Source organism: Apodemus sylvaticus, chromosome 21, assembly GCF_947179515.1.
Source record: "Apodemus sylvaticus chromosome 21, mApoSyl1.1, whole genome shotgun sequence".
Classification (NCBI taxonomy): Eukaryota; Metazoa; Chordata; class Mammalia; order Rodentia; family Muridae; genus Apodemus; species Apodemus sylvaticus.
In genome coordinates, this window is record NC_067492.1 from 35,329,217 (window position 1) to 35,343,659 (window position 14,443).

Genomic DNA, 14,443 nt, shown 5'->3' on the forward strand with positions numbered 1-14,443 from the left:
GGCACTGGGAGACCCCTCATCTCTGAGAAAGCTAAGGCTGCATTGAAGTAAAACATTCCCCAGCTCGTGCTGGCTTCCGCATGCCCAGACTCCTTTCAGGGCCCCTGCCTGGGATGCTGAGGGCAGGATGCAAATTCTTTTCTTGTTCCCCTGGACAGCTGCTGGTTCCTCACTGCACAGGCCGTTCTCCTCTTCAGAGCTTTGGAACAGGCACCACAGCCCCACTGCAAACCACAGCCCTCCATGCTTGTCCTGTCTCCCATCCTAATGACAGAGCAGGTGTTGGGAGGAGGAGTCGGGCTGAGGCCCTACCTGGCTCAGTATCTGTCCTTCCCTTGTGCCTGTGTGACCCTCCGTGTCCAGGCATCAACCTGAGGCTGTGCCTGGCCCCTGGGCTGCCCCATGTGCTGGCCTGCTGTGCCCTGATCTGCTGCCTGCACTCCCACCCCAGCCGCTCCTCCACACAGGTGACCCCCTCCCACAGAGCAGCTGGCAAAGCCTGGTCCCTCTCTGCTGTGCCTTTGAGAGATCATGAATTATCGCTGAGAGCCATTTCAGAGTGAGCCTCCTTTCTTTCCCAGTGGAAATTGCCTGAGGGCCTGGCCACCAAGCCCTGGCCTGCAATACACCGCTTTAAGGGGATTCGGGGACAAACTGTTTTCCAAAGTCTTGGTTTAGGCAGTTCTGTCCCCTAGACGCTATTGCTAAAGTGACTTTTCCCCAGAGGCAACTGGAGGTCCCCCGCAAGCTCATTTTGCTGTACCCCGAGGCCTCAGCCCAGTCCTTCCTGCTTTCATCCTCTCCTTGCCCTGATGGTGCCCGGCCGCGATGGCCGCCTCCCTCCTCCAGGCAGACCTCCACTGCCCTGCTGATCAGCCACTACTTTGCTTGTAGGTGGGCGGCTCTTTGGCATCGGGAGGTGCTCAAGCCTGTCCGGGTCACCAGGCCCAGACCCCGTGGTACATAGGACCGTGGAGGCCATGTCCCAGCTTCAGGAGGAGCTGGTAGTCCTTCGGGAGAGGCTGGCCCTCCATGACAGTGACCGGCAAGCCACAACCACCCAGCTGCAGAACCAGGTACCTGGGGAGGCAGGGACGAGCAGAGGCCACTCTGCCCTCTGTGGAACAGGAACAGGTCAGGGGACATTGTCAGGGCACCTAGACTCCACCAGAAGCCAGGTGGTGACACTGTTCTGGTGTGGGAAAATGCGACAGGGTGAGGCGGTTCAAACTTTGCGTCTTACTACAACAAGTACCGGAGCCTCTTCCCAGCCAAAACATTTTCCTCTCTAATTGATGAAATCTACTTGCTTATTAAGAGGGGGAGTCAGAAATGAACTGCCCAGACTGTCTGGTAGGTAGCCCTAGCCCCACTCCCTATCACCTTTAAGGAGGATTCCCCATCCCACCCTCAGGCCTCAGACGACATGAGAATTCAAACCGACATGAGAATTCAAACCGGTACCTAGCCTCTGCTTAGGTTTTATTGGTGAGCCTTTTGGTTACGTATTTATTACAATGTTCTTAAGGGATGATACCTGTGGCTCTGTACCCATTAGCTGTGCTCTGTAGGGTCCAACCCTGTGGAGACATGGCCAGCCTCCTGGGTCTGGAGCTGTGAATAAACCCTGACTCCCTGTCTGACAGTGCTTACCTGTCTGGGGCTAGGTAACTACCAGTCTGTTCCTCATTCCCTCATCTGAAAAACGGTTAAGACAACAGAATCCAGATGTGCCAGCACATTGTAGGGGCAGACGTGGCTCTGGAAATATATCTGTCCGAGGCTGTCTTGGCCGTGAGGCTGTAGCGAGTGTCACCTGTCCCGTGAACCCCATTTTCTGATGTCCTGTCAGGCTGATGAGTGTGACTTTATGGTTATCAGATGGGCTGGTTGTAAAAGTGGACACGAAGTTGGTCATGAACTATAGAGTGTGCTGTGCTGTGGGGGGCTGCTCCTCTGACCTCTTGTCTTCCTGAGCCTTACAGTGGGTTTTGTTGTTTTGTGTTGTTGGCTGTTAGTTTTTCTGAGATAAGTTTTCTGAGATAAGCTCCCGATTGAGCCTAGTGTGTCCTAGAACTAACTCACTAATCCTGGCTCCCCTGCTGTTTCTAATGAACTCCACAGTAGGTAGGTGGCCACCTTCTGGGGACGGTGAGTAATACTGCTACCACAACTGTCCCTTCCAGTTCCTGGTTTCAGTTCTTTGGTGTATGTGATATGCCCAGAGTTGAGATTACTGAATGGCGTAGGGCTTCATTATTTATTCTTATTTGCTTATTGTTGGGATGTGGCTTTCTTTTTCTCGCTTTTTTTCTTCTTCATTTTTTTAAAGACAGGGTCTCACTGTGTGGCTCTGGCTGTCCTGTGGACCAGGCTAGCCTTGAACTTCCAGACTCATAGAGATCCACCTCTCTGCCTTCCAAGTGCTGGGATTAAAGGTGTGTGCTACCATGCCTCCCTGTATTAGCTCAAGCTGCTGTTGAACTTGGGGTGACCCTCCTGCTGCCTCCTGTGCACTGGTGGTACAGGTGTAGGGCACATACCTGACTCAGTTTGTTATCATTATATTTTTCTTAGACAGAGGCTTCCTATGTGACCTTGAACTCACAGGCAACAATCCTGTCTCTGGTCTCTAGGGGCTGGGACCATAGGTGGGCACCTCCTTGCCTAACTCAGTTATAATCTTTCGAGGCTCCACCCCTGTTTTCTAGTAGCTGTACTATTTCCCAGGTCCACCACAGTGCCCAGAGCTCTGGGCTCTGTCTCTCCTCGATGCTTATTTAATAGCCATGCCAGTGTATGTGGAGTGGTGTCTCACTGGGGGGGTTAAGGGTTTTGTTTTGTTTTGTTTTTCAAGACAGAGTTTCTCTGTGTAGCCCTGGCTATCCTGGAACTCACTTGGTAGATCAGGCTGGCCTCGAACTCAGAAATCTGCCTCCCTCTGCCTCCCAAGTGCTGGGATTACAGGTGTGTTACCACCACAGACAAGTTCTTCATTTTTTAGCCCAGGTGATTTGATATCTGTCGTTGAGTTGTAGGCGTTTTCTGGATATTAACCCTTTCTTATGTGTGTGATTAGCACATTTCCTTCCCACTCGATGGTTTCTTTTCACTCAATTGATGGCTTTGGTTTCAGGGATGATATCCGAAGCTGTCTACCTGTGATGTTATTTTTTTACTGTTTCATTTTTACTTTTTTTTTTTTTTTTTTTTTGGTTTTTTGAGACAGGGTTTCTCTATATAGCCCTGGCTGCCCTGGAACTCACTCTGTAGACCAGGCTGGCCTCGAACTCAGAAATCCGCCTGCCTCTGCCTCCTAAGTGCTGGGATTAAAGGTGTATGCCACCACTGCCCGGCTCATTTTTACTTTTATTTTTCTATGTGTATATGTGTCTCTCCTGCTCTTGTGACTGTGTGCCACCGGGTGATGCGACAGGGTGAGGCTGCAGGTCATGTGGTACCTGCAGAAGCCAGAAGAGGGCATCAGATCCTTTGGGACCAGAGTTCCACACAGTTGTTTGCCACAGTGTGGTTTCTAGGAATCAAACCTGGGCTCTTTTGAGAGAGCAGCCAGTGCTTTTAGCTTCTACAGCAAGTCTCCAAACCCTACACCTCTGATTTTTGGTGAATTGTAGAAGTACAAAAGTTAATTTTTGTAAAGACCACTTAACTTTTTTTTTTTTTTAAAGACTGTGCTTTAGGGGCCAAATCAAAAATTCCACTCCCAAATTCAGTGTCAAAAGCTTTTTTTTTTCTTCTCAATATTCTAAGAGTCTTATCATCTGATTTCTTGTGTTTGGGCCTTTGATCTATTTGCTTTTCTCTCTGTCTATCACTCTGTGGTGTGTGGGTATGGGCCCAACTTCTTTATTTCACATGTGGAGACGCCACATTTCACTGTCACCAGTTGTCAATATAATCATTCTTTTCTGTTGCAGTCTTTGCACATGTGTCAGAAATCATTAGAACATACGTGTGAGGGCTCCCTTGTCCTCCCTGCCATCCTCATGTCTGCCTTTCTGCCTGAGCCACACCGCTCTGATTGCTGCAGTAGTGAGGTCAGGGTACAGACCTCCACCTTCAGTTTCCTTGTCCGAGACTGGTCCACTTAGTGTCCTTTGACTTCGCAGATGAATTTTAGTGTGGATTAAAAAAGAAGTCTTCAGAAAATGCTCTTGGGGTTTTGGCAGGAATTGTCTTGCCTCTCTACATTGCCCTGGGTTTTGTGGAAACCTGATTTACTGCGTCTTCGGCCCATGACCCACTACGGCTTCCCTTTACTGCTGTCATCTTTAATCTCCTTCAGTGACTTTCGAAGTTTTCATTCCGTATGGTCTTGGTGTGCGTCTGCACACACATGTTCCCATGTGTTTGCAGACACACCCACCTGTGAATGCCCAGATAGAGGCTGGAGGTGACATCGAGTGTCTTCCTCTGTCACTGTCTTCCCGCCTTATTTTTTGAGATAAAGTCTCTTATGATCCCAGAGCTCGCCATTTCGGGGATACTAGCTGTTCTGAGTGCCTAGCAAGCCTTTGGAATCTACTTGCTCTCTCTGTCCTCTCAGCTGTGTGCTGCCCTGCCTGGATTTAACACATTATTAACCTTTCTGTTCTTTATGTGTATGGGTCTCCTGCTGCTTGCATGTCTGTCTGTCTGTCTGTCTGCGCACCACACCCATGCAGTGCCCTTTGAGGACTGCAGTTACTAAAGATGGTCGAGAGCTGCCCTGTGGGGGCTGGGACTTGAACTGGGATCATCTCGGCCACCGGCCACTTAACCACTGAGCCATCTCTCCAGCTCCAGCCACGCCCAGCTTCTACCGTGGATGATGGGGCCCTGAGCTAAGGTCCTCAGCTTGAGCAGTGAGCACTTTCCTCACAAGCCATCTCCCCAGCTCCTCGCGTTTAAATTTATTCTGCTTTTCTCTTTTTGATGCTACCGTAAGTGGAATGATTTTATTTTCTCCTTTGGATCGTCTGTTGTTATAGCAACACAACTGACTTTTGTGTTGATTTCATATCCTGCCACTCTGCTAAAGTTAATAGTTCTTACTGGCCTGATTTTAAAATCAAATTAGTTGCCAGCTTTAAACCCGTTTGCAGGAAAATCCGCCTACCCACTCTTCCATTGCTGGGGATTGAACCCACAGCCTTGTTAGCCACAGCCAGGCCCTGGCCTGCACTTCTGTTTCTAACATTGGAAGATGTGGCTCCTCTGGGCTGACATTCCCACATGGCCGCTTCCGCATGACGTCATGTGGTAGTTCTGTATCCATCAGCCCACCTCAGCCCACTGCTTCCCTCTGGCCAACTTCACCCCCTGCTGTGGTGTTTGAGGGCACTCCTGCATTCAGCCCTCACCACGTGCATTTACTGAGAACCAGCCTAGTGCACGGCACTAGGAATGCAGCGCCTCGGGTCGCCACAGATCTCTTCTGCTAGTCCAGGCTGTGAGCATCCCCGATCCCCAGAGCCCAAGTGTTTCAAAAGTTCAAAACCAGGTATCAACACAGTGCCACAGCTCTGACAGCTAAGCTCAAACAAAGTTTATTTCATGTCCCAAAATGCTATTAAAAATACTATAAAGCCAAGCAGTGGTGGTGCACACCTTTAATCCCAGCACTTGGGAGGCAGAGGCAGGTGGATTTCTAAGTTTGAGGCCAGCCTGGTCTAGAGAGTGAGTTCTAGGACAGCTAGGGCTACACAGAGAAACCCTGTCTCGAAAAAACTATTTAAAAATACTATAAAAATGACCTTAGATTCTGTGTCTAAGGTACATATGGCATACAGGTAACAAGCTACCTACACCGGGACCCCAGGCCCACAATATCTCACCTTTTTATACGCGAAAAGAAGACTCTGAGCTACAGAATCTGAGCTGAGCATCTCTCATGACAGATTCTACTACAAACTGTTTATAGTACAATATGCCGTGTGCTGGCCCCCGGCGAACGCGTTGCATAGATTCCCATATTTAGTCTCCAAGGGCTTGGTACCGTTGCCTCAGAGTGTGGCTGGGGGAGTGGAAAGGCAGGAAGAGGTGAAGGGACATCTTCGTAGTTACTCTCATGAGCTAAGGTCTGGATGGGTTTGATATACTGTGTTCTCAAATGCTACCCCTACCCCTCTGGGATGGGGGACTGAAGGGACGGCCTGGTGCCAGCCGGGCCAGGCCAGCGTCCTTGCTGGGACAGCAGAATGGGTGGTTTTGTGTGGGTTACTGCCTTGATTCCCCCACGGGCTGCAGGTGAAATACCAAGTCAACCAGACTCTATAGTTAGTGCCCTTGGCAGTGCATAGCACTCTCGCTCGCTCGCGCTCTCTCTCTCTCTCTCTCTCTCTCTCTCTCTCTCTCTCTCTCTCTCTCTCTCTCTCTCTTTCTTCCCTGAGATAGCTGCTGACCAAGCTGCCCAGACACGGTGGGAGGTAGAGAGGTAATCACTGGGTTGGGAGCAGACAGCTGAGAAAATGCAGACCTGAGCGGGCGTGCCACCCCTACCCAGCTGCTTCTGCCAAGGTAAATGTAGGCTTGTATCAGGTTAGTAGACAGCCAGGCCCCAGTCCCTCTGCCTCCTGCCTTAGTTTCTCTAGCTTCAGTGGTTCTGAACCTTTCTAATGCTGTGGCGACCCTGTAACACAGTTCCTGATGTCATGATGAGCCCTCCAGCCACAAAACAAATATATTTTCATTGCTGCTTCATAATTGTAATTTTGCTACTGTTATGAATGGTAATGTAAATATTTTTGGAGATAGAGGTTGGTCAGAGGAGTTGCTACCCACAGGTTGAGAACCTCTTCGATAGCTGATAACCTCTGCTGGAAGAGGGATGTTGCCCAAGGCCACGCAGGTGCCCCCTTCAGCTCTGCTAGACTCAGGAGTTATGCACTGCCCTCTGCCGTCTTAGTGAGTCAAGCTAAGCATCCACCGTGTGCTTGGCCCTGTGTTCCCCTGTAGCCCTCCCTCCTAGGCGCACAGCCTCAGGTCAGCTGTGTGAGTGGGGGAGGCGCAGGGTGTGGTACCTTGCTCTCAGCTCTTCCTATGCCTGTCTTCCATCCAGTTCCCTGGGCATTCCATTTGTTTCAGACAGTTGCCTGCTCTCCCAGACTCCACACGATCGTTCTGCCCTCAAGCACTCTGGAGGCAGAGCCTCCCTCCAAGCACAGGCAGGGGCCTTCTCCCGACTGCAGGCTCCACCTGTCCAGGCCCGGGTGCAGCTGGTCCTCAGGAGCCATGAAGGGGTTAGCGGGTTGTGCCTGATGGGGAAACGCTACCCCTACCAGGGCATCCTTTCAGACCAGCAGTTAGGTTCCCCTTGTCTGCTTCCTGAGATGAGCACACAGGTAACAGGATCTGACATCTCCCACCAAGTCGGTCTTTTGTGGTCCCTCCCTCCACGCCAACAAGTCTTCCATCACATCCATGTCCTATGTCCCCTTGTTGGTCCCAGCAGAGCCAACAGCACCTGAGAGTTCCCATTGTGATGCAAGAAGGAGCTAGGTTGTAGACAGGCCAGAGGCCCTGCCTCCCAGGAAGCCTTGCCAGCCCACTTTCCCTACTGCAGGGCGGAGAGCCCTGCTTCAGCCTGCACTGCAAACAGCCAAGGTCAGAACTTCAGCCTTGGGCGTGGTGAGGCAATGTGGAGAGGTAGGAAGTAGATCCTCTTATCTTAGGGTGGTTGAAATGCAGGAGAGACCCACACACCGGAAGCCTGACTGGAAATCACGTAGAATCCACTGAGCTGAAGCCTGGAGGCCTGCCTGCTCCTTCTCTTTATCATCACAGGTTCTTCCTTGATAAGATGCTAGGGAGCTGCTCGGGGCAGGGCAGAGTTGTGGAAAAGGCTCCTCCACACCAAGTCTGATCAGGGCTTGTCAAGGACCACAGGCTGTAGATCCAAGAGACACAGCTTCGAGGTGGCACTACAGACTTCAGACTTTGCTCCCAGGACACCAATGCGCAAGTACTGGCTTTACAGTTGCCTTGCAGACAAATACTGCAGTTGACCTCCCTGCTTCCCCAGTGCAATGGTAGCACTTGAGGCCTTATGACTGCCCAATTCTGCTTGGGGCCAAGGGGCACACGTGTACGCGCACACACAGCGCCCCCCTCCTCCCAGACTAGGTTCTCAGCCTTGTATGGGCAGTGGTAAAGGATAGAGTAAAACCTTGGGCTTTGCTTCCCTGCTGGGCCCATGGCCAGGAGTGCCACTAGGAAGGAATGTGTTTGAGGTGGGGACAGAGGTGAATGAGTTTTGTCTTAGCTTTTAGGTCACCGTTTGTCCCCTGGAGGTGTTGGCAGGCTGACTGCCTTGCTGTTTCTCGATGGAGGCTCAGGCCACTGAGAGTTGACCTGCACTGGCCTCCTGAGTCTGCAGCAGAGGTAGAAAAAGATCTGTGGTCAAGTCAGGAGGTGCTCTTCCTTCTGGCTTGACCAGAGAAGCTAGCCTGTCAAGCTAGACACTCTCTGCATACCTGGGGACAATAACATGCTACCAAGAGTCTTGTCTCATCTGTGATTTTATACATCCAAATACCCAGGCCACACCCACCGGCCTCTTTGAGACAGGGTCTTACTATGTACCCCTGGCTTGCCTGAAATTTGCCAGGTAGACCAGACTGGCCTCAAAACTTACAGAGAAATATGCCTGCCTCTGTTGGGATTAAAGGCATGTACTCCATGCCCTGCATTAGCCTATCTTGTGAGACAAATCTCGTGGTACTGGGTATGAGGGCCCGTCAGGCTGTGGCCCATGGAGACCCCATCGTAGATGCTTCTTTGGGTGGCCCTTAGGCATCAATTTGGTGCATGTCTTGGGTGGGGGTATAGTCATCAGCCTTATTTGCCTAGTTCCTGGAAGCAGTATTCCCCTTTACCTCTATTAGTAACCTTTTGTGGCCAGCATATATAAATCTGTGCCTCTCAACCCACCTTCTCCAGGGAGCTACAGTCAATCTAGAATATTCTCAGGGGAAACCCAACGTGCTCTGCAAATGCTGCTGCAAGGGCTCTTGTCTGCTAAGCTTGTTCCCCGAAGAGGGCTCCCAGGGCAGGCTAACGGCTCAGGGTCTGGGATAGCAGGCCTGCTGGGGGCAGCTACAAGGAAGGGCTAGGGCTTTGACCCAAGGCCTTGTCAGCACCGAGGTCTCCCTGCACTGAATACATTGTCTGCCTGTGCTCACTTCCCCCTTGCTGGTCACATCACAGTTCCCCAAGGTTCTGGACATGGCCTGGCTGCAGAAGGCACAGCCCCACAGGCTGACTCACTAGACACTGCTCAAGGGGGAAAGTGCTGGGGCCTCGGCAAGGCTGAGCTCAGGCGCCGCAACTGTTGATGTAACTTCAGAGTCCTCTTAAAACAGGAGAATACGAAACATTTTTAGTTAGGTGGTGGTGGCGGCACTGCCTTAGCTGGATACCACAAATCCCAGCACTCGAGAGGCAGAAGCAGGCAGATCTCTGAGTGAGGACAGCCTCATCTACAGATAGTTCCAGGATAGCCAGGGCTACACAGAGAAACCTTGTCTTGAGGGGAAAAAAAATGCTGGAGAGGTGGCTTAGCGGTTGAGAGCACTGGCTGCTCTTTCAGAGGCCCGGAGTCCCAGCAATCCAGCACCGGCATGGTAGCTCACAACCATCTGTGGTGGGATCTGCTGCCCTCTTCTGGTGTGTCTGAAGGCAGTTACAGTGCGCTAATATAAATTTAAAAAAGGCAGACCCAGGGTTTCAGAAGGGACCTGTGCTAGGGCTTCAGAAGGGGGCTGTGCTAAGGCTTCAGAAGCGGGCTGTGCTAGTGAGCGTCCTGAGTTTCCCAAGATTACCTCTCCAGGCCTTGCTGCAGAGCCTCAGCTGGCACATTCTTGCAGGAAACAGGCTCGCTTACCAGAGTTCCCAGTATAGCCTGCTGCTCGAACATGGAAACCTGAAGTCCTGGGATCAGAGGGGCTGCGCTGGCTATCACTGGAGCTGGGCAGGAGGCCTGGGTGTGGGCCGGTGGGGTAAGGACCTGGATCTGTGCCCACAGGTGGAGAATCTAAAGGAAAAGCTCATTAGCCAGGCCCAGGAAGTGAGCCGACTGCGATCAGAACTGGTGAGGACCCCGGGGCCTTCCTGAGGGGAGGAGGGGTGGTTGTCAAGCCGTGGTCACCGTTCCACCTCAGGATGTGGCTTTCTCTGAGCACCCATGCCCTACCTGGGCTTATGCTGTCTTGTCTCAGACGTGTCACTTCACACCGCAGAGCAGGGGGTTGGATCTCATTTGCTGACGTCAAAGAGGAGTGTGAACTCTGTGCATAAATTTGACTTTGTGTGACTTTCACACCAAGGAAAATAGACTGAGAGGGGCTGGGCAAGCGGAAGTGAGCCTGCCCTGGGGCTTCCTCCTTTCCTTTCTTTTGGCTTCTTTGAGCCCTGGCCTCTTACTTTGCCTGATTTCCCGATTTCTCTTTCCCTCTTCCGTTCTCATCTCCCGGTGTGACCTTGCTCATGCCTCCTCTGGGCCCCGGCTCTCCACAGGGAGGCACCGACGTGGAAAAGCACCGGGACAGACTGATGGTGGAGAATGAGCAGCTGAGGCAGGAGCTGAGGCGCTGTGAGGTGGAGCTGCAGGAGCTTCGGGCCCAGCCGGCGGCGCCCTGCGAGGGTTGCGAGCACAGCCAGGTGGGCTGGGAGGCCACCTCCACCCCGGCTGGCCGGGCCTGTGGGCTCCGCTGCTCGGCGTGGCCCTGTTCCCACCTGGCTGCCCTGACTGTCCGCAGGAGAGCACCCAGCTCCGGGACAAGCTGTCCCAGCTGCAGTTGGAAGTGGCTGAGAACAAAGGCATGCTGTCAGAGCTGAACCTGGAGGTGCAGCAGAAAACGGACCGGCTGGCAGAGGTGGAGCTGCGTCTCAAGGACTGTCTGGCCGAGAAAGCACAGGAGGAGGAGAGGCTCAGCCGGCGCCTGCGTGACAGCCATGAGACTATCGCCAGCCTGAGGGCCCAGTCCCCACCTGTTAAGGTGAGTGGCCAGATAGCTTGTACTGCTCTGAAGGAATCTTGGGCCCAGGGCAGGGCTTGCCCCTAAAAGGGCCTCGTCCCACTGACTGACTGGGTGTGCATAGCTAAAGGACTCTTTCCCATCTTGTTCTTTAGTTGGTTCCTTCCTCACTCGTGCCAGGGCAGGCTCTGTGAGAAGGTGGCTGGTTGTATGCCGGGCACAGGTGCACCTACTGTTGTCTTTATCCTCCTGGTCAGTTTGTGCCCAGCCTGGGCTCAGTCAGGCTTCTGCAGACTTCCCTTTTAGAAGATTCTAGCAGGCGCCCGGCAGTCTGCAGAGCCAGAATCTTTCAGCTCCTAGAGGTCGCTGGGACGTCACTGTGGGTCAGCTGCCTCTAACGGTGCTCTGTCCTGTCCCTCCCTCCCTCTGCAGTATGTCATCAAGACAGTGGAGGTAGAGTCTTCCAAGACCAAGCAGGCCCTCAGCGAGTCCCAGACCCGGAACCAGCACCTGCAGGAGCAAGTGGCCATGCAGCGGCAGGTGCTGAAGGAGATGGAGCAGCAGCTGCAGAGCTCCCACCAGCTGACAGTACAGCTGCGGGCTCAGGTGTGCGGGCCAGGACAGCTGTGGTGGGGACCCGAAAGAATTGGGGTTCAGTTTCTCTTTTCTCCTGGCCGTGGGGTTAATCTGTTTCCTCATCTATAACATGAGCTGGTCACAGAAGTCCCTTCACAGTGGGGACACAGGAAAATGATCTCAAGGGGCTGTCCCTGGCTTGCCCACAGGTGCGCTCAGGTTGTCCTGCCTGCCCCCTCCAGTCTGCTGAGCATAGATAGGTACCTTGGGGACATGTGGCCTGTCACCTGTCATGTGCACAGACCAGTTGGAACTGGGGCTAATACGGGAAGGTGATGGCTGTACAGACTCACAGCCCCGCAGGGAGGAAAGCAGGCCATTCCATCCCTCGACGCCAGCCAGCCATATCACGTCCAAGCCCCCCGCCCCTCCCCCGCACTTGCCTTTCCCTCTCTCACTCCACGCCCTCTCCCTGAACCTCTTCCTGGCCTGGCCACCAGATTGCCATGTATGAGGCGGAGCTGGAGCGGGCGCACGGGCAGATGCTGGAGGAGATGCAGTCCTTGGAGGAGGATAAGAACCGGGCCATTGAGGAGGCCTTTGCACGGGCCCAGGTGGAGATGAAGGCAGTGCACGAGAACCTGGCAGGTGAGCCGGAAGCTGGCCCCGCCCATCCCCAGACCCCTGCCCCATAGCCCGGATACCTAACACCCTTGCCCCCTTAGGTGTCAGGACCAACCTGCTGACGCTGCAGCCCGCGCTGAGGACCCTCACCAATGATTACAATGGGCTCAAGCGGCAGGTGCGGGGTTTCCCCTTGCTGCTGCAGGAGGCTCTCAGGAGTGTCAAAGCTGAGGTGAGCCAGCCCAGTGGTGAGACCAGTCACCTTCATTCAGAGCTACCTCTTGCCTTACTCCCAAAAGGCAGACAAATACACATACACACACTGTCCTCTCATGAGCTCCCATCTGTGCCGCAGTGCCCTTGTATCTATCAGGTACCCTTATATTTATTTGAGACAGGGCTTTTAGCACAGGCTGACCCCTATTCTGTATTTTCCTGCCTCGGCCTCCATTACTAGCATCTGCCACCATGCCTGGCTGGCTCTCTTTGCTTTCTTCCTTGGTATGCAGGGATTGAGCCCAGGGCGGCACACCTGCTGGGCAAATGCTCTTCCTCGATGCTTTACCCCTCAGTGCTCATTTTGGTTTTAAAAGGTGTTCTTGCACCACATGAGACCTGGCCAGCCACTCCTAAGTGTCTCCCCTGTGGCCGAGCCTTTTATAGCCGCTGGCTTCTCAAGTTCATATGACAGCTCTACAGAGATGGTTGTATTTTGGGAAAAGAAAGTAGTTCTTTAAATAACTATGTCAGTAATACACGGATGTGGTGAAGAACCCAGGTCTTTCTGAGCATCCTCACTCTTGGGTTAGAGTCTATGTCTCATAACCCCATGGAGGGAATGTGTCCTTGTTCCTAGCATCCCGGGAAAGGTTAGACTTGAGACTGCTGAATCACGCCGTAGCCAAGGCTCAGTCTCAGGCTAGAGCTCTCTTTCTTCATCTATAAAGCGAGGGCGCTGGCTATGCGTCCTCAGAGGGATTATTGGGAAAGGCTGGTCTGCTGTCAGGTACTCAGCCCGGCCTGGTGAGGACAATAACAGCCTCAGGCCCAGTGAAGGGAAGCTGACAGAGCCCGACTTCTGATGGCACTGCGCATGCTCCGCAGATTGGCCAGGCCATTGAGGAGGTTAACAGCAACAACCAGGAACTGCTGCGCAAGTACCGCCGGGAACTACAGCTGCGCAAGAAATGCCATAACGAGCTGGTCCGGCTGAAGGGTGAGTGTCTGCAGCTGTGATCGGAGCTGTGCTGCTGCTGCTGCTGCTGCTGCTGCTGCTGCGGCACACACAAGTCAGGACACTTGCTTAAAGACACACTCCTAGTATATGGTCCACCTTGGATTTGTGCTTGATCATCGTCAAAGCCCCTTGCCCATGGTAGGTTCTGCCCAGGCCTGGGGGATGTGGAAGGGCACTGTGCAATGGTGGCACTGATGTCTGCCCTGGGCCCTAAGGAGCACCTGCTGTGTGCCAGCCACTGTTGCAGACACTGGGGAATTAACTGTATCCCCAGACCACAGCCCTCGCTTGCCATGTTGATGGTGGCTGGGACAAGGGACAGTGCTCATCAGTCCTCCAGAGAACCCCAGCAGTGCCCCATCGCCAGAGCTGGGACCACACACAGAGCTGTCCGTTTTGCCCATCTGGTACCCAAGTCCTGCTCAGCATTGCCCAGGCCCCTTAGATTACTAGAATAAATCCCTTGGTTCATGGAGTCCAAACTTCTCGAATAGATGAGGACACGCAGGTCCACAGAGAGTGTTGCCAGGATCGACTGTACTGTTAGCCACAAGGCAAAGCACCTGACTTTGCTCAGGAAGAAAATGTAGTGAGTAAATTCACACAGCGGCCTGAGCGGCGGGCACTCCCTTGCTCCCCCATCTGCACGAAAGACCATTGGTCTGCCTGGGATTGCAGTCCGGCATCGACCCACCCCATCTCTCTATCAACCAATCTAGGAAACATCCGGGTGATTGCCCGAGTCCGGCCAGTCACCAAGGAGGATGGGGAAGGCCCCGAGGCAGCCAATGCTGTGACCTTTGACCCTGACGACGACTCCATCATCCACCTGCTGCACAAGGGCAAGCCTGTGTCCTTCGAGCTGGACAAGGTCTTCTCTCCGTGGGCTTCCCAGCAGGATGTGAGTGTGGCTTCACGAACAGGGTATTTGTAGGGACATGGACGGAGCGGCAGAGGGAAGGACAGACAGGACAAGGGTCAAGGCTAGGTGGGGAAAAGATAACCTAAGAGTGGAGGATCATGGGTCACT

At 53.2% G+C, this 14,443-nt stretch overlaps 1 protein-coding gene across 4 annotated transcripts in view; it reads left to right on the forward strand.

Annotated features, from left to right (window-relative positions):
- Positions 1-14,443, forward strand: part of Kifc3 (kinesin family member C3) — a 35,652-nt gene that overhangs the window by 15,020 nt on the left and 6,189 nt on the right. For 3 of the 4 annotated variants that reach the window (XM_052167374.1, XM_052167373.1, XM_052167375.1), the window contains 9 exons: positions 895-1,076; positions 10,025-10,090; positions 10,516-10,659; positions 10,758-10,997; positions 11,409-11,582; positions 12,053-12,200; positions 12,278-12,408; positions 13,281-13,392; positions 14,133-14,314. In XM_052167374.1, the coding sequence (XP_052023334.1) occupies positions 895-1,076; positions 10,025-10,090; positions 10,516-10,659; positions 10,758-10,997; positions 11,409-11,582; positions 12,053-12,200; positions 12,278-12,408; positions 13,281-13,392; positions 14,133-14,314 (1,379 nt within the window). The remainder of the gene's footprint in view (positions 1-894; positions 1,077-10,024; positions 10,091-10,515; positions 10,660-10,757; positions 10,998-11,408; positions 11,583-12,052; positions 12,201-12,277; positions 12,409-13,280; positions 13,393-14,132; positions 14,315-14,443) is intronic. The other variant, XM_052167376.1, reaches the window with a different exon arrangement.